This window comes from Setaria viridis, chromosome 3 (assembly GCF_005286985.2).
Source record: "Setaria viridis chromosome 3, Setaria_viridis_v4.0, whole genome shotgun sequence".
NCBI classification, from domain to species: Eukaryota; Viridiplantae; Streptophyta; class Magnoliopsida; order Poales; family Poaceae; genus Setaria; species Setaria viridis.
This window is the reverse complement of record NC_048265.2, coordinates 44,988,126-45,005,820: the sequence shown is the minus strand read 5'-3', so window position 1 is coordinate 45,005,820 and position 17,695 is coordinate 44,988,126. Positions and strand designations below refer to the sequence as shown.

The 17,695-nt window shown below is 45.3% G+C and overlaps 3 protein-coding genes across 4 annotated transcripts; all 3 read right to left on the bottom strand.

Moving 5' to 3' along the window:
- Window positions 1–2,091: 2,091 nt before the first annotated feature.
- LOC140222399 (uncharacterized) lies at window positions 2,092–4,086 on the bottom strand. Its single transcript, XM_072292886.1, has 2 exons — window positions 2,875–4,086; window positions 2,092–2,558 (listed from the first exon to the last, which is right to left on the bottom strand). Exons 1-2 carry the CDS (start codon window positions 3,321–3,323, stop codon window positions 2,312–2,314), a joined length of 696 nt encoding a protein of 231 aa, XP_072148987.1. The 5' UTR covers window positions 3,324–4,086; the 3' UTR covers window positions 2,092–2,311.
- A 180-nt stretch (window positions 4,087–4,266) lies between these two features.
- On the bottom strand, window positions 4,267–6,885 carry LOC117850382 (uncharacterized). 2 transcript variants are annotated; one of them, XM_034732206.2, is made up of 4 exons: window positions 6,547–6,885; window positions 5,365–5,566; window positions 5,094–5,286; window positions 4,267–4,886 (listed from the first exon to the last, which is right to left on the bottom strand). In XM_034732206.2, exons 1-4 carry the CDS (start codon window positions 6,760–6,762, stop codon window positions 4,520–4,522), a joined length of 978 nt encoding a protein of 325 aa, XP_034588097.1. In that variant the 5' UTR covers window positions 6,763–6,885; the 3' UTR covers window positions 4,267–4,519. The 2 variants fall into 2 exon arrangements, with proteins under 2 accessions (XP_034588097.1, XP_034588096.1); XM_034732205.2 differs by having other exon boundaries at window positions 5,094–5,566; window positions 6,547–6,884.
- Window positions 6,886–13,820: 6,935 nt separating this feature from the next.
- LOC140220121 (transcription factor DIVARICATA-like) lies at window positions 13,821–15,902 on the bottom strand. The gene is made up of 3 exons (XM_072292456.1): window positions 14,556–15,902; window positions 14,163–14,348; window positions 13,821–13,893 (listed from the first exon to the last, which is right to left on the bottom strand). Exons 1-3 carry the CDS (start codon window positions 14,993–14,995, stop codon window positions 13,821–13,823), a joined length of 699 nt encoding a protein of 232 aa, XP_072148557.1. The 5' UTR covers window positions 14,996–15,902.
- Between the last annotated feature and the right edge of the window lie 1,793 nt (window positions 15,903–17,695).

The following is a 17,695-nucleotide window of genomic DNA, read 5'->3' as shown; positions in this document are numbered from 1 at the left end:
GGGAGCAGCAGACAGTATACTACTAGCCATTGCCATGATCTCCGTGCTTCCAGTAACCGCACATTCAGCTTACGTCTGTTCAGGCAGCAAAAAGCCAAAGCCAGCTTCGAATTGGACTGCAGAGCACAGGCCTTATACTATTGGCAGCTGGATGGGCTCCAAGGGTAAAATTGTACTTCATGAAACAAAGCATATAGTGTTGTTACACTTAGAAGCGGGCCGGCGTCTACGTAGACACAAGCTGGTAAAGCAAAGTGTACAGGGAAAAGAAATGAAAGGATGCTCAACGACAGCACATGCACCATCAGCTTCTCAGAAACGAAACCAAACAACGAATTTGATTTGATTCATATATGGGCTAATAAATTGAATGACGAGTATATAGTACTCCTTTGATCTTGCAACAATTTGACCCCGCTTTATATATTGATAATAAGGGAGTATTTGGCAGCACTCCACTCCAGGAAAATTAGCTCCACTCCACCAACTTAAAAAAAACTCGTAGCCAAACACGTTTAGCTCCACCAACTTCAGCTCCAGAAAAGAGGTGAAGCTAGGTGTCTGATCCACGTTTTTATGAAGTACCTCAAGGGGTGCTCCAAAAACTCCAATTTCAGACCCTCATGAAGTTCTCATTATCCTATCGCCCCCCTTATCCTGTCGTCCCGCTCATCCCGTCGCCCCCCACCTCTCGCGAAACCTAGTGGTGGCGCTGGTCGCCTGGACCGCTGCCGGCTGAGTCCCCCGCGAAATGGATGGCGATGGCGACCCTCCGCCACCGCCAGCTAAACCCTAGCCCCGTGGGCGGCGCCATGTCTGCCGCAACTGCCACCGCCTTGGCAGCCATTGTTAGAATAATTGGGCAAGCCCAATTATTTAATTAATCAAATAAATCCCAAGATCCATTAGTGGTGGTAGTTAAAAAAAAATAAAACCAACTTGAATGTTAAGAGGATCCCTAACTAACTTATATGGTGAAGCTGTGCTGCACCTGTTGAGAAGTTGACAGAGGGATAGCAGGATGCCACACGCGCGCGCTCGCTCGCCGAGCCATGCCGAGGCGACGTGATGTCTGGGCTTGGTCAGATTTTGCAGTTTTTTGTCAACTGACATTTTCATTTGCTGCATTAACCTGGGCATCCAAAGTGCCGTGCTGAGGCGCGGTGACGTGATGTCTGGGCTTGGTCAGGTTTTGCAGTTTTTTGTCACAGTTGATAACTAGTAAGTTACCTGACATTTTCATTTGCTGCATTAACCTGGGCATCCAAAGGTCTTCTGCTGCCTATAAGAGAGAGGCTGCCTCTCATTCTTTCGTGTGCGAAAAACACTTAACACCAGAGCTTTTGTTCACTGCTGTGTTGCGCTTTTGTCATCTCTGTTCCGACGATCTGTGTGCATGAACTTTGCCGGAAGAGCAGGCCTCCAAAGCTGCGCTCTTCACCAAACTCTGCACCCGAGGAGTAGAAGGGTGATCAAGTTTTTGGGGAGCGCGTCTGCTCACTGTTCGTCTACAACTACTTCGTGGTGACACATACTGCCTCAGCTCTACATTGCGTCGACTCTCGAACGGCTACATCAAACAGGCTCGACTATCAATGTCGGGTAACGGCGCATTCGGTTCCTTCGGAACTAGCCCCGCCTCTAGGTATTTCCTTTTAAACTTTCTCATTCGATTCTTATGTTTCACAATACCTATTGTATGCTTTATGTTCATTGTAAATACAATGAATCATATTCATATTTATACTATCTTAACTGTCATGTTTTATTCTATATTTCGAATTAAAATGAACCGTAAAATACCTCTAATTCCATATTTCGAATTAAAATGAACCGTAAAATGACTCTGATTCCAACAGCCATGACCGCGGGCTCGGCCTCCATGGCCGCTGCGCAGTCCCCGGAGCCGCGCGACAACCTGTCGCTCGCGGACGTGTTGAGCATCTCCGTCTTCATGGCCGTCTTCTTCCCCCTCTTCGTTGTGCTCCTCGCCTTCGCCTGCCTCCACCTGTTACGACGACAACCGCCCCGCACCGCCCGAGGCGAGGCTGATGTCGCTCTTTGCGCCGGGCGCCGGGTGGAAGGCCGACGGCGACGACAGGTCCGGCAGGGGAGATGCCACGGGGCGTCGTCTTTCCGCCGCCGCGAGAACTCATCGCGTGGAGCAGTAGCAGAAGAGAAGAGAAGCGTCTGATCGCCAGCAAAGACGGAGAGAGAAGCCTTAAGCCAGGTTCAGCGCCGACAGGTGATTCTGTTCCAAAATTCTGATGATTCCATCAGTCGATTCTGTTCCAAAGTTCTGATGATTCCATCAGTCTGTTTCAGTAGCGATGCTTCTTCCAAGATTGAATAGTTTTTCCATGTATCTGAACTTTCCTATCCATTCTGTTATCATGCCGTCAAAATTGTTGGAATCTAGTCCCAGGCCAGTAAGGCCTTGAAGGTTCCCTATGCTAGAAGGAACAGAACCTGAGAGTTCATTCTGACCCAAGAGGAGGTACTGAAGTTGGGATGTCAGATTTCCCACAGAACTTGGTAGCTGTCCATTGAGCTGATTTTGAAACAGTGCTAGCACATTCAGGGAGCTGCAGTTTGTCAAGGAATCCATGAACATCCAGCTCTGTTTGCCATTTGCTTCAATCGATCTGATTGAATTCAAGGTTCAGCCACGAGAGTTTTCCTAGAACTCCAAGAGTTATCGGCACATGACCTACGAAATAATTTGACGAAAAATTGATGTCCACAAGGCGCGAAGCATTGGACAACGAAGGAGGGATCACTCCACCAATTTGGTTGTAGTCCAGGTAAAGCCTTTGCAAATTGTGAAGAGTGGTGCCAAGATCAGTTGGCAAGTATGGCATGCTCAGGTAATTGCTTTCCAGGGATATGATTTCCAGGGAAGAGAGATTGAAGATGCTCTGTGGAATTGGGCCTGAAAGCTTGTTTCTACCAAGGGCTAACAACGTCAACCGATGCAGCCACTTCAGTTTCTCGGGTATCCTCCCCTCGAGTTGATTCTCTGTGGTTATAAGCTCACTCAACGTAGAGATGTTTCCGAGTGAAGATGGGATTCCTCCAGTGAGGTTGTTCTGAGACAGGTCTAGACTGGCAAGCTCTGACAATGATGCAATTTCGACCGGAATTTCTCCTACCAGTTGATTGCTGGACAGGTCCACGGCCCTCAGGTTTGTGCAGTTGGTGAGTTCATTTGGAATTCTTCCTTGCAATGAGTTGTTCCCCAAGACCAGGAACTTGAGCTGGTTCAGATGACCCAAGCTAGGATGTAGCGCTCCGCAGAATCCATTTTGCGACAAGTTGAGCATTGCAAGGAATGTCAGGTTCCCGAGAGAGGGTGAGATGTGGCCAATCAAGCCTTGGCCAGCTAGGTATAAGGTGGTGGCGCGGCGAGGATGCTTTGCACTGTCACAGGAGATGCCTTCCCACTTGCATTCTAGCACGAACTGCTATGCTATTAGGCCTAATCATCTTCGTTTACATTTTAATGTTCAAGTTTTAGTTCGTTAACTTGATCTGTTAAGTCAAGATTAGACCGAATTAGATCTCAGTTAGCCTAATTACATGCCTAAGCTACTAGATCAGACCCTAATTGAGTTCTAATTCATGTTAATTAAGCAATTACAGTTAAGGTTAAGTCTACTGGTTCATCCCAATCCCCACCGGTTAGCTACATCTCACACGATTCAGTACTCGAAAAGGTGAAATTAACTTGAGCATCAGCATTCAGTACTCGATCATCAGGTTTAGTTCTTTTTTTCTATTTAACAGATTTTAGAACAAAGTTAAATAACATCTTTAAAATTTTGTTATTCTAGTTTCATATCAAAAATAGAAAAATTACGAAAATTAGTGAGACTTAATTTATGATAAGTTCCCCCCAGTACCTTATTTGTGACAGCACTTATCTCTGCAATAGAATTTGTTTGTAAAAATGATTGTTCACTTCTGCACAAAACGATGCAACCCATCTTGTTTCCTCAACTTAATATGACTTGGACAAAACCATCGCCCCAAATTGATCACTAGTTATCCAGTAGTAAGTAATCAGAATAGCTTGAATTTTATTAGCTTCTTAATAATTTGATCCAATTCATCCAGATAAGAAACATACCATGGACTCATGTAATCCGTAGAGGAGCACAACTAAAATCGCGGCACAAAGATGAAAATGAAGCGTGGAGTCAAATTCAGGGCCAAAAAAAATAAACTGCATCCCTTGCTCCACTTTTGCCTGAACTGAATCCGTCATGAAGAAATCATCATAGATTAACATGTTTCTAGTGTAAAATCTCTAGATTTTTACTAAATTAAACCATAGTTGCTTCTAAAACTTCAAAATTAAAGCACTATATGTATCCTAATAAAGATCCTTGAAAACATCATATATGCATCTGCTGGTTCCATAATGCATGCAGCCACAAAATCGCCAACCTATATACCATAAGTCCATACCGGCTTGGCCTCCACCACCTAAATGTGTACTACAATACCTTTTGCTCTCCTATGTAAGCAGAGTTCCCGGGTCATCTTCACCAGGAAACTCTTCAACTGGACTAAGTCCATCTTCACCGCTCTCAATTGGCTCCCATGGTTCATTTTCTTGACCCCGAGCGCTACCTTCAGATCTAGGAAGCTCACCTTTCCATGCAGCTGCCTTGCCACCTGAAACTGCAAAGGCGGCGGCGATCCCAGGTTCCGTGATGTCGTGTATGCTCGCTCTCTTGCAGTTGTCGTGTTCCCTCTGTTTCTCCCTGTTCCGGTACTTCTGGTAATGGCTGGCGATCTGGCTCGCAGTCCTGCTCGTCAGGTACTCCCTCGACATCGCATTCCAATTGCCTCTATAGAAGGGCAGGCCCGCTAAGAAAAGTCTACAAGCATTTACCAGATCAAAGATCAAATATTCAGTGAACAACATATAGGCGTTTGTTAGCATCGTTGATGCCATACATGAAAATAACTACTACTACATATATCTTTCCACTCTCTATTTTGAATTTTGATGCCATACATGAAAATCAATCCTATAGCTTGGTAACCAAGTTATTGAGGCAAGAAGAAGAAGACGATGCACATACCTGTGCTCATCTTCCGTCCACTTCTCAGCCGCCTTCTTATTGCGTTTACCGCCGCCGGCACCAACTGCCCGCTCAGCAGAGTTCTTCCTCGCTGCAACTGGTGGAGCAGCAGGCACCACGGCCTCGGGCACTACTTCTTCCGCCGCCACGGCCATAGCAGCAATCTCCATGTCCCACACGGGCGGCGTCAACACTTCCAGAGACTCAAGGACGTGGCTCAGCTCGGCGAACATGAAGGTGCACCGCTGGTGAATCTGGGCTGGCGTCTTACCGATGATGCCGGAGGCGACGCGGAGGGAGACGGTGTTGCGGGTGAAGAGCAGCAGCTCCAGGAACTTGTCGTCCCTGCGGGTCCACTTTGGCTCCTGCTCCGGCTCCGGCGATGCAGCAAGGGCCGGCGGAGGCGCCGCCGCCGCTGCGGCGTACCCATCGTGGTGCATTGGGGCTCCCAGCAAACAGAACGTAGTCCGCAACTGCAAGTGCCAACGAGATGTCCGTACAAATTGGGCTAGAGTTCTAATTTCTAACCAACAAGAGGAGGTGGAGGTCGGCGGGAGGGGCGGACGACGGTTGCGGAGTCTAAGGAAACCGGTTGGGCAAAGCTACCGTATGAGCAGTGGACTTTACCCATCTGTACCTTAAACAGATAGCAAACCTTTAAACGGTTTGTCTAACGTTTAACCGTCTGTCCCAAAAAAAAAAGTTTAACCTTCACTCGATGAAAGATAAGAACTTTCCGTTTTTTTGATGTGACAGCGCCCGGACGTCCATCGCAGCATATCGAAACATCACAAATCAAGGGAGAAGAAGACGTGTGTGGTTGGGCTGCGTTGCACGCGGCTGATATCTTTTTCTTGGCCCATGATATCTTTTTCTTGGCCCATAAAGATCCTGTTTGGATTAAGTTAAGTAATGTACATTCCTACATTTGGTATCAGTTAAGCCAATTGCATTTAGACATGGACCCTAAGGCTGTGTAGATTGAATCTTAGTGTGCAATTGAGTCGCATTGTACTGGTTTTCTATGTTTTTGATCTACACAGTAGCATTCTAGTACGAACTGCTATGCTATTAGGCCTAATCATCTTCGGTTACATTTTAATGTTCAAGTTTTAGTTCGTTAACTTGATCTGTTAAGTCAAGATTAGACCGAATTAGATCTCAGTTAGCCTAATTACATGCCTAAGCTACTAGATCAGACCCTAATTGAGTTCTAATTCATGTTAATTAAGCAATTACAGTTAAGGTTAAGTCTACTGGTTCATCCCAATCCCCACCGGTTAGCCACATCTCACACGATTCACGGATTCAGTACTCGAAAAGGTGAAATTAACTGGAGCATCAGCATTTAGAAGGAGGGGAATTGGGCGAATTGCAGTAGAATTAAGAAAAGAATCCCCAAAGTTCCAATAAAATTCCCAAATAACGTCAAATCCCTAACCCTAAGTTTTACCTCGACATTGGGCCGCGCGTGGCATGAGATCCGCCGCGCGTAGATGTTGTCGAGGCCCTCACCGACCGGCTGCCGCTGCAAGACGCCTCGGCGTCCACACCTCAGAGTAGCCGGCGGCGCGCCTTGGAGCCGCCTCACCCGAACAAGCAGCCTCAGATCGCTGCGCCCGGACCGCCTCGACTTCGCGCAGCCATCAGCCTTGGCCGCCGTCGTCATCGCCGGGCTGAGCCGCTGGACATTGGCGCCTAAGACGCACCCGCCCCGCCATCAGGCTCCACGGCGGAGCCCCTCGACGGATCCGCGCGCGACCAGGTCGCACGCCGGCTCCGGCGAGAGGGCCCGCAGTGGGGCATGGCTGGGGCGGCGGCAGGGCGGCCACCGGCGTGGGGGGGGGGGGGGGCACCGGAGGAGGAGAAGAAGGGGAGGGGAGTGGATACGGGAGAGGGAGCGGCTGCGGCTGCGGGAGAAAGCGAATGGCCTAGGGTTTCCCTGGAGCCGGCCGGCGCGCAGCTTTGGTCGACCGAAACGTGCGCCCCGCCGTTGGATCTCAGGAACGGTGGAGATCGCCGCGGGGAGGGCAGCTGAGCTGAAGTGGCAGCCCAACCATTGGCTGCTAGGCCTAAAGCCCAGGCCAGGGCGGGAACCTGGTTTAGGCCGTAAGTTGGACCCTTAATGTTGCGCGAGCTGCTTACGCCAGAAACGGGCCGTGAGCGCGCTGGGCCGTTTTTCGTTGCTGAGTTTTACGCGGGCCGCTAAATATGTTAGCCGCGTGCGGACTGGGCCGTAAGATCGGCTGAGTTGAACCGCTAGCTGTGCACAGGCAGGCCGTCGTCTGCTAGGCAGGCGGGGTTTTAAGTTGGGCCGAGCAGTTATACTTTTGCTAAAGTGCGCAGAGGGCCAGTTGCGGGCTAAAAGCCAAGTTGGGCTGGAGTTAAGATTGAGCACAGTCCACTGTTTTATAAGTTAAGTTATTTAATTGTGCTAATTGATGTTTAAATTGCGTACAGTTAAACTAAGTGATGAAGTTGTGATTAAATTGAACCAACGCGAAATTTATTTCAGAACTATTTTCAGAGGCACGCAATTAATTTCTGACCAACGTTGATATTAATTTGACGTGCCTAAGTGTTTTATTATCTTCAATATTTTTGCTTCTGCCCAACGGTGATGCAAAATTAATTTATGTTGTTTTATTTCAGTTTTTAGTATTTTGCTTCTGCCCAACGGTGATGCAAAATTATTTCATGTCATTTTAATTATGTCTTTGCTTCTGCCCAACGGTGATGCAAAGTTGTTTACGTTTTTAATCGAGCCAACGCAGATTGAATTCGTTATTTACTATTGTCATCATCACTAATTAAGACTCTTTTATTTCCCTCAAACTTGACTCCATCAAACGTCATAAGCTATGTCAACGGTATACAGAAGTTTGGGGGAGATAACTTTACCAACTGGAAGAATGATATTGGGTTGGTCCTTTGCATCATGGACAGGGACCATTCCATGCGGGATAAGCATCCTGTTGCTCCTACTGCTCAAGGGGATAATGACACCACCATGAGAAGGAAAAGGAGCGGTGGGAGCGATCAGATAGGGTAGCCCTAATGATCATGGAGCAGATGATAAACCCGACAATAAGGGGAGCCATTGAGAAACATCCCAAAAGTGCCAAACATTTCATGGAGAAGGTTGAGGAGTAGTTCAAAGGCTCCAGTAAGGCTAATGCTAGCACCCTCCTGACTAAGCTAATGAACACCAAGTATGATGGACAAGGTAGTGTTAGGGAGCATTTCATGAGTCTCGTTGACCTATGGGATAAGCTCAACGACTTGAATTGCCCCTTTAATGATGAGACACTGCTTCATCACATCATGCTCTCGCTGCCTTCAATGTTTGAACCCTTTAAGATAAACTATAATGGCAGCGACGTGAAGTAGGATATTCCCACACTCATCGTGAAGTGTTCTCAGGAGGAAGAAAGGCTCAGATCAGAGAATGGCAATTTTGCCAACCTCATCAGGCACGAGGTGAATAAAGGCAAGAATAAGCAAATCGTCCCTTTTAAAAAAATTAAGAAACATAAGAAACCTAATCAACCTCCTCCTCCTAAGAATGATGGATCAATCTTGTCTAAGGGTCCTAGATACCATCACTGCAAGGATTATGGACATATTAAGAAGCACTGTGCTCAGTTCAAGGAATGGTGCATCAAGAATGGTAATGATGACTTGATTTCTATAGTCGATGAGTTCTGTTATGTAAATTTTCCATTAAGTACATGGTGGATTGACTCTGAGGCTACCATTCATATTACTAATTCCTCACAGGGATTACGTGGCGTGCGGGCTATAAGAAGGGGGACTCGCGCCGTTAAAATTGCGAATGGACTTGAAGCTGAAGTTGAGGCTATTGGAGATCTCTCTTTAGAACTTAGCAGTAGCTTCAAGGTTCATTTAAGTAATGTTCTTTATGTACCGTTACTTAAAAGAAACTTGATTTCTGTTTCAGCATTAGATTGTGATGGTTATGCTTACAACTTTGGGAATAATAAGTGTGTGATAAGTTTTGATAGTCAGGTTATTGGTCATGCCCATTTGCATGACAAGCTTTACTTATTGCCTCTAAGTGTTAATTCCTCTGTGATGAATGTAAGCGATGTCAACCATAAGTGAAAGAGAAACATTGAGACTTCATCGAAATTGTGGCACTTCCGCTTAGGCCACATTTCGAAGGGGAGGATGGAGCGTCTCATTAGAGAAGAGATACTTGCAAAATTAGATTTCTCTAACTTAGATCAATGTGTTAACTGTATTAAGGGAAAATTTGCAAAACAAATTAAGAAGGATGGAGCTAAGCGCAGTTCAGGATTATTAGAAATAATTCATACTGATATATGTGGTCCATTTAATGTAAGATCAGTGGATGGTTATAATTACTTCATCACCTTCACAGATAATTTCTCCCGCTATGGATACATTTATCCCATACGTGAAAAGTCTGAAGCACTTGATAAGTTTAAAATCTTTAAAGCTGAAGTAGAAAATCAGCATGACTTAAAGATTAAAGTGGTAAGATCAGACAGGGGAGGGGAGTATTATGGGAAACATTCCACATATGGACAAGTTCTGGGACCCTTTGCTAGATTTCTCCAAGATAATGGTATAGTAGCTCAGTATTCCACTCTTGGTGAGCCTCAGCAAAATGGTGTTGCTGAGAGAAGAAATCGCACCCTTATGAACATGGTGCGGAGTATGCTCAGTAACTCTACGCTGCTAGTGAGTTTGTGGATGGAAGCTTTAAAGACTGCCGCACACATTAATAATCGTGTTCCTAGTAAGTCAGTCCCTAAGACTCCCTATGAGCTTTGGACTGGTAGGAAGCCCAGCATGAATTACTTACATGTCTGGGGTTGTGCAGCTGAAGCTAAGATATTCAATCCACAACTTGGAAAATTAGACTCTAAGACCGAAAGTTGCTACTTATTGGATATCCGAAAAAGTTAAAAGGGTACCACTTTTATTGTCCTAAGCGTACCACTAAGTTTGTGGAGACAAGGCATGCTGTCTTCTTAGAGGAAACCGGAAGCATTGAGGCTAGGAAAATTGATCTTGAGGAGATTCAGACTTATGAGCCGTTACCCATAAGACAGGATTATTATGCTCCTATGCCACATACCACAGTTACATCTCAAGTTGTGGAACCTCCAGTAATGCAAGGGGAGGTAACACCTACCTTAAGCGAAAATGTAGATGCACCTGTGATAAGCGAGCATCAAAGTGAAGATGTGGCAGAACCTGCTGATGGATTGCAAGGGGAGGCAACTGATGAGCCCAAGGTGGTTCAGCAGGAACCTGCTCAAGAAGAAGCACCACAGGCAGTAGCACCACAACCTCTGAGAAGGTCAACACGTGAGAGGAAGTCCAACCTTTCCGATGAGTATGTGTACATAAGTGAAGAAGTACATGACATGGGAAGGGTGGATGACCCAAACTCATTTAAGAAAGCCATGGAAAGTGAGCACTCGCATAAGTGGTGCGAGGCCATGGAAGAAGAGTTAAAATCCATGGAAACAAATAGAGTATGGGACTTAGTATAAATTCCTGAAGGAGCCAAAACAGTAGGCTGCAAATGGGTCTACAAAACAAAATATGACTCTAAAGGGAAGATTGAAAGGTTCAAAGCAAGACTCGTGACTAAGGGCTTCACTCAAGTGGAAGGAGTCGATTATAATGAAACATTCTCGTCTGTCTCAAAGAAAGATTCATTTAGAATCGTTATGGCCTTAGTAGCTCATTATGATCTTGAGTTGCATCAGATGAATGTTAAGACTACGTTCCTTAATGGTGACTTGCATAAGAATGTATACATGACACAACCTGAGGGTTTTGTCATGGAAGGCAAGGAACATTTGGGATGCAAACTAAGAAAATCTATTTATGGATTGAAACAAGCGTCTAGGCAATGGTACCTTAAGTTCGATGAAGTGATTAAGCAAATTGGCTTCATTGAAAATAAGAAGGACAACTGCATATATGTTAAGACTAAGGGGAGCTCTATAATCATCCTAGTGCTTTATGTGGATGACATCCTATTAGCGAGCAGCGATAAGAACTTGCTGCATGAGACAAAGGGATTTCTCTCATCAAAATTTGATATGAAAGACCTCGGTGATGCCACTTATGTCTTAGGCATTGAGATTCACCGAGACAGGTCCAAAGGTGTACTAGGACTCTCTCAAAAGGCTTACATAGAGAAGGTCCTTGAAAGATAGAATATGAGCCAATGTTCAAGCACAGCTGCTCCGGTTGTCAAGGGCGATAAGTTTGGGTTATTTCAAAGTCCCAGGAATCAATTAGAAGTTGATCAAATGAGAACGATTCCTTATGCTTCAGCTGTCGGAAGCATAATGTATGCACAAGTGTGTACACGCCCTGATTTGGCCTTTATAAGCGGGATGCTTGGAAGATATCAGTTTAATCCAGGAATAGGCCATTGGAAAGGAGTTAAGAAAGCCTTGCGTTACATGTAAGGCACTAAGAATTACATGCTAACATATAAGAGAACTGAGAAATTAGAGATAATCAGCTATTCAGATGCTGATTTTGCGGGTTGTGTTGATATAAGAAGATCCACATCAGGTTATGTCTTCACACTTGCAAATAGGGCTATATCATGGAAAAGCTCCAAACAAACACTAACAGCTGCATCGACAATACAAGTTGAGTTTGTGGCATGTTATGAAGCTGTGGGCCAAGCTGTATGGCTTAAAAATTTCATCCCAGGATTAAGAGTGGTAGACAGCATAAGCAGGCCACTGAAATTATACTACGATAATAAGTCAGCAGTTTTCTATTCGAATAACAACAAGTCAAGTGATGCTGCAAAGCACATTGAGCTTAAGTATCTTGTTGTGAAAGATAGAATCCAAGATCACTTCATTGAGTTAGAGCATATAAGTACTAAGAAAATGCTTGCGGATCGATTAACAAAAGGCTTACCTCCCATTATATTCAGTGAACATGTTACCGGCATGGGGTTATCGGATAGCCTGTGATCTTGGAGGGTCATAAGACAACCATCTCCCATCATGAAAGTAGTTTTATACATTGTGGATAACTGTGTTACAGTGGGATTTTAATCACCATTGTCACACATTGTCTCCCTATATAAATCTGCTTTAAGAACGGCATAAGTTATAGGCCTTTAGACCAAAGGGAAGAATGTTGGAAATATTTGGAGGTGGTCAAAAGGAAAAGAAATGTGCAGAGAAAAAAAAATGGGAGGGATAAGTAGCGTCCAACTTGAACTCCTCTCGCGTGCCCACCTCGCGCCTCGATCGGAGGCGCAACTGATAGTTGGTTGCGGCCCCTAGAGACCCAGCGCTATAACAAAAGGGGGGCGCCGGCGGGTTTGGACTAACGCCAATACGCTAAACCCTACGCACACCCCCTTACACGCCTCCCAATCACGGCAGTGCTGGAGTCGCCCGAAGACCGCCGCCACGCCACCATCGCCGTCCCTGGACAAACGAGGTGGAGACCTGAAGGAAGGCGGGATCTACTCGGACCTAGAACATCTACGACACCCATCATCCCAACCTCGTCCACGACACAAATGGCCGGATCATCGCAAACTATGGCTGCTGGTTGTGTTTCTAGCCTTTTACTAAGTGGTGTTCATGTTTTAGATGCTAAAGATCCTGTTTAGATTAAGTTAAGTAATGTAGATTCCTATACAGCCATGCGCAGGCGGGTGCGCTGCATGCTCCCCCGAGACGCTCGGTTGGGTGAGCATCTGTGCGAAGCGCAATTTGGGTGAGCAGCTGAGGTGAGATGCGCGCTCATACGCGGGCGGGCTCGTGCGCTGCCGGCACGTTCAGGTGGCAAGACATGGCCGGAGAAGCTTGGCTTGATGACGATCCTGGCGGAACAGGCCGGCGCAGATGGGATCAAGGATTCAAGGCCGGCACGCCGAGCGGATCCTGCTTTTTCTTTCTTTGTCCCCCTTTCTTTCTCCTTGTTCTTCGTATCACACGATGATGACGATGGATTATTGGATCTGTGAATCTGTAGAGTATGTAAACAGCATGAGAAATAAAATTGAGCAGAACGAACTTTTTTGTGGTGATTTCTTTTCTGAATTTTTGTACAGTGATCAGAATTTTCCTATTTTTTGTACGATCTGAAATCTCGAGTTTAGATAAGTTCGCCATGTTTCAGTCCTTGTAAATTCAGTACGTCAAAAGGAAATAAAAATTCGATGTGAAAGTCCACCAATGATGCTTCTCGTACAATAAAACACAAAAAAAAATATGTGAAGATGTGTTCTTTTAAAAAATATTCATGCGTTGGGAGCATACAACAATGATCTGTTGTGTTCGTCAAGGTCATGCCGTCCCACTGCAATGGCATGCAAGGGAATTAGCTGAAATATGTTATAAGGCAAATTGTCATTTTACTTGTCACTTAACCCTCCTCTGACGGTCAGCTAACGGAAATGGCATTGAGGGATGGGAAATTTAATTCAATGGTAGTGAAGGGAAGTTGAGAATTTTGATGGCATTAAGGGAAGTCATGTAATTGGAATTTAATCTTTTTTTTGTTGGTCGCAATTTTTTTTCCAATCGCAGATACACTACGGGAATGCTTCCAATAAAAATTCACATTTTTTAAGATAAAAAGTAAAGCATCTTATTTTCTTTAAAGTAAGCCATGTATTTGTTTTTGTCAAAATTGTGGTTGAGTATAATATCAAATTTGTGATGATTTTCATTTTCAATCTATGACGAACCGAGGTTCGTCACGGAAATTGAACCCAAATTTGAGCTTGGATGGGCCATTTGCATGTCTGTGACAAAAATTCACAAATTGTCACAGATGGTGCACCGTTAATAATATTTTCTGAATCCGTCATGAAGAATTCGTCATAGATTAACATGTTTCTAGTGTAAAATCTCTAGATTTTCACTAAATTAAACCATAGTTGCTTCTAAAACTTCAAAATTAAAGCACTATATGTATCCTAATAAAGATCCTTCAAAACATCATATATGCATCTGCTGGTTCCATAATGCATGCAGCCACAAAATCGCCAACCTATATACCATAAGTCCATACCGGCTTGGAGTTGTCGTGATGTCGTGTATGCTCGCTCTCTTGCAGTTGTCGTGTTCCCTCTGTTTCTCCCTGTTCCGGTACTTCTGGTAATGGCTGGCGATCTGGCTCGCAGTCCTGCTCGTCAGGTACTCCCTCGACATCGCATTCCAATTGCCTCTATAGAAGGGCAGGCCCGCTAAGAAAAGTCTACAAGCATTTACCAGATCAAAGATCAAATATTCAGTGAACAACATATAGGCGTTTGTTAGCATCGTTGATGCCATACATGAAAATAACTACTACTACATATATCTTTCCACTCTCTATTTTGAATTTTGATGCCATACATGAAAATCAATCCTATAGCTTGGTAACCAAGTTATTGAGGCAAGAAGAAGAAGACGATGCACATACCTGTGCTCATCTTCCGTCCACTTCTCAGCCGCCTTCTTATTGCGTTTACCGCCGCCGGCACCAACTGCCCGCTCAGCAGAGTTCTTCCTCGCTGCAACTGGTGGAGCAGCAGGCACCACGGCCTCGGGCACTACTTCTTCCGCCGCCACGGCCATAGCAGCAATCTCCATGTCCCACACGGGCGGCGTCAACACTTCCAGAGACTCAAGGACGTGGCTCAGCTCGGCGAACATGAAGGTGCACCGCTGGTGAATCTGGGCTGGCGTCTTACCGATGATGCCGGAGGCGACGCGGAGGGAGACGGTGTTGCGGGTGAAGAGCAGCAGCTCCAGGAACTTGTCGTCCCTGCGGGTCCACTTTGGCTCCTGCTCCGGCTCCGGCGATGCAGCAAGGGCCGGCGGAGGCGCCGCCGCCGCTGCGGCGTACCCATCGTGGTGCATTGGGGCTCCCAGCAAACAGAACGTAGTCCGCAACTGCAAGTGCCAACGAGATGTCCGTACAAATTGGGCTAGAGTTCTAATTTCTAACCAACAAGAGGAGGTGGAGGTCGGCGGGAGGGGCGGACGACGGTTGCGGAGTCTAAGGAAACCGGTTGGGCAAAGCTACCGTATGAGCAGTGGACTTTACCCATCTGTACCTTAAATAGATAGCAAACCTTTAAACGGTTTGTCTAACGTTTAACCGTCTGTCCCAAAAAAAAAAAGTTTAACCTTCACTCGATGAAAGATAAGAACTTTCCGTTTTTTTGATGTGACAGCGCCCGGACGTCCATCGCAACATATCGAAACATCACAAATCAAGGGAGAAGAAGACGTGTGTGGTTGGGCTGCGTTGCACGCGGCTGATATCTTTTTCTTGGCCCATGATATCTTTTTCTTGGCCCATAAAGATCCTGTTTGGATTAAGTTAAGTAATGTACATTCCTACATTTGGTATCAGTTAAGCCAATTGCATTTAGACATGGACCCTAAGGCTGTGTAGATTGAATCTTAGTGTGCAATTGAGTCGCATTGTACTGGTTTTCTATGTTTTTGATCTACACAGTAGCATTCTAGTACGAACTGCTATGCTATTAGGCCTAATCATCTTCGGTTACATTTTAATGTTCAAGTTTTAGTTTGTTAACTTGATCTGTTAAGTCAAGATTAGACCGAATTAGATCTCAGTTAGCCTAATTACATGCCTAAGCTACTAGATCAGACCCTAATTGAGTTCTAATTCATGTTAATTAAGCAATTACAGTTAAGGTTAAGTCTACTGGTTCATCCCAATCCCCACCGGTTAGCCACATCTCACACGATTCACGGATTCAGTACTCGAAAAGGTGAAATTAACTTGAGCATCAGCATTCAGTGCTCGATCATCAGGTTTAGTTCTTTTTTTCTATTTAACAGATTTTAGAACAATGTTAAAATAACATCTTTAAAATTTCGTTATTCTAGTTTCATGTCAAAAATAGAAAAAATACGAAAATTAGTGAGACTTAATTTATGATAAGTTCCCCCCAGTACCTTATTTGTGACAGCACTTATCTCTGCAATAGAATTTGTTTGTAAAAATGATTGTTCACTTCTGCACAAAACGATGCAACCCATCTTGTTTCCTCAACTTAATATGACTTGGACAAAACCATCGCCCCAAATTGATCACTAGTTATCCAGTAGTAAGTAATCAGAATGGCTTGAATTTTATTAGCTTCTTAATCATTTGATCCAATTCATCCAGATAAGAAACATACCATGGACTCATGTAATCCGTAGAGGAGCACAACTAAAATCGCGGCACAAAGATGAAAATGAAGCGTGGAGTCAAATTCAGGGCCAAAAAAAAAAAACTGCATCCCTTGCTCCGTTTGTGCCTGAACTGGCTTTTCAAGTTCCAATGGTGGTAGTATGCAGCGCCAGCTTGCTCGAAACGAAGGTGCGCTCTGAATTTATGGTTGCGACGTCCTCCAGTTGACCAGTTGGTAAGCTGTTCATAACATGAAACCAGGATACCAGTACCACGGTGGACTGTGCTCAGTTATCAAATGCCTGTCAAATTGTTGCGCCTGCAGATTGCTGCAGGCCTGGATATACATCAACTCTGATGTCCTTTTCTGTCTCCAGTCCCTCCCATAAATCTATCTTCTGTTGAAAACTGGCCCAAAAGTCATTATCAGCGTTGCAGTTCTGAGAAATCGAGAAGATTGTCCTTGTAAAGGAGATCGATGATCTGAAGATCCATTTGTTCATGTGTTTGTAGTGCCAAGTCGAGACGCAGATTTCGTGGCAAGAGACTCTGAGTCTGAGGTCAATGAGGTGGTAATCCATTAGTGCTTGCTTGAATGTTACGGGCTCATTTTGAGGTGATTGTTTGAGCTTTACTTTTCGAAAGTTGGCTTTTTGCTTCTCGTCCTAACCCAGCTCCTCTGAGGATGAAAGTGGCTGGAAGAGATCAGGAGTTGGGTGCGCAGGGGCCGACTAGCAGGGGTTGGGTGAGCAGGGGCCGACGAGGACGAGCAGAGACCGAGCGAGCAGATCTTGCACAAGGCTGATGAGGATGAGCAGGGACGAAGGGCAGCGAGCGGGCGGCACGAGCTGGTGCGGAGGGAGGGTGGCGGGCAGGCGGCGTGACCTAGGGCGGAGGGAGGACGGCAGGCGGCACGACCTGGGGTGGAGGGAGGGCGGCGAGCGGCACGAGCGGGGGCGGAGGAGCAGGCGGAAGACGAAAAAGAAACGTACCAATTCAGTACTTTACCGATGGTGGGTGGGTAAATAACCTAGAAGCTCGTTTTCCCCTCCTTTCCAGCTTTCCATTGTAACGTAGCTTTCTAGAGCACGAGAAGTTATCATTAGCGATTGTTCAACTCATTTCATTGTTATTTTTTTGAAGAGAAAGTTAAGAGAAGTGGTACATGTCTGTTGATAACAACAGAGATATATCATACGCAGTGTTTCGAATCGTAATCATCACAGCAAAACAGCCAGCAGAAGTAATTGCAGTGGGCTGATTTAAATTTTTGGCCACATAAATTTTAGTCCTTCAATGTTAACATCAAAGATAGTGCTGAACAGTGAAAGAGAGTTTGGGACTTTGAAATTCAAACCCGAAGCTAAAGCTCAATAATTCTGTGAATGTTAATCATAGAAGTTGATGAT

Bases quoted from the DNA above. Each gene is read 5' to 3' on its own strand.
- LOC140220121 (XM_072292456.1), bottom strand. From the start codon at position 14,995: ATGCACCACGATGGGTACGCCGCAGCGGCGGCGGCGCCTCCGCCGGCC. The intron at 14,349-14,555 runs GTATGTGCATCG...AAATGCTTGTAG, and splicing joins TGGACGGAAGATGAGCACAG to ACTTTTCTTAGCGGGCCTGC. The intron at 13,894-14,162 runs GTATGGACTTAT...TTTTTGTCACAG, and splicing joins ATCACGACAACTCCAAGCCG to ACATGCAAATGGCCCATCCA.
- LOC117850382 (XM_034732205.2), bottom strand. From the start codon at position 6,762: ATGACGACGGCGGCCAAGGCTGATGGCTGCGCGAAGTCGAGGCGGTCC. The intron at 5,567-6,546 runs GTAAAACTTAGG...TGGCACTTGCAG, and splicing joins ACGCGCGGCCCAATGTCGAG to TTGCGGACTACGTTCTGTTT. The intron at 4,887-5,093 runs GTATGTGCATCG...AAATGCTTGTAG, and splicing joins TGGACGGAAGATGAGCACAG to ACTTTTCTTAGCGGGCCTGC.
- LOC140222399 (XM_072292886.1), bottom strand. From the start codon at position 3,323: ATGCTCAACTTGTCGCAAAATGGATTCTGCGGAGCGCTACATCCTAGC. The intron at 2,559-2,874 runs CAATTACCTGAG...AGCACTGTTTCA, and splicing joins GAAATCATATCCCTGGAAAG to AAATCAGCTCAATGGACAGC.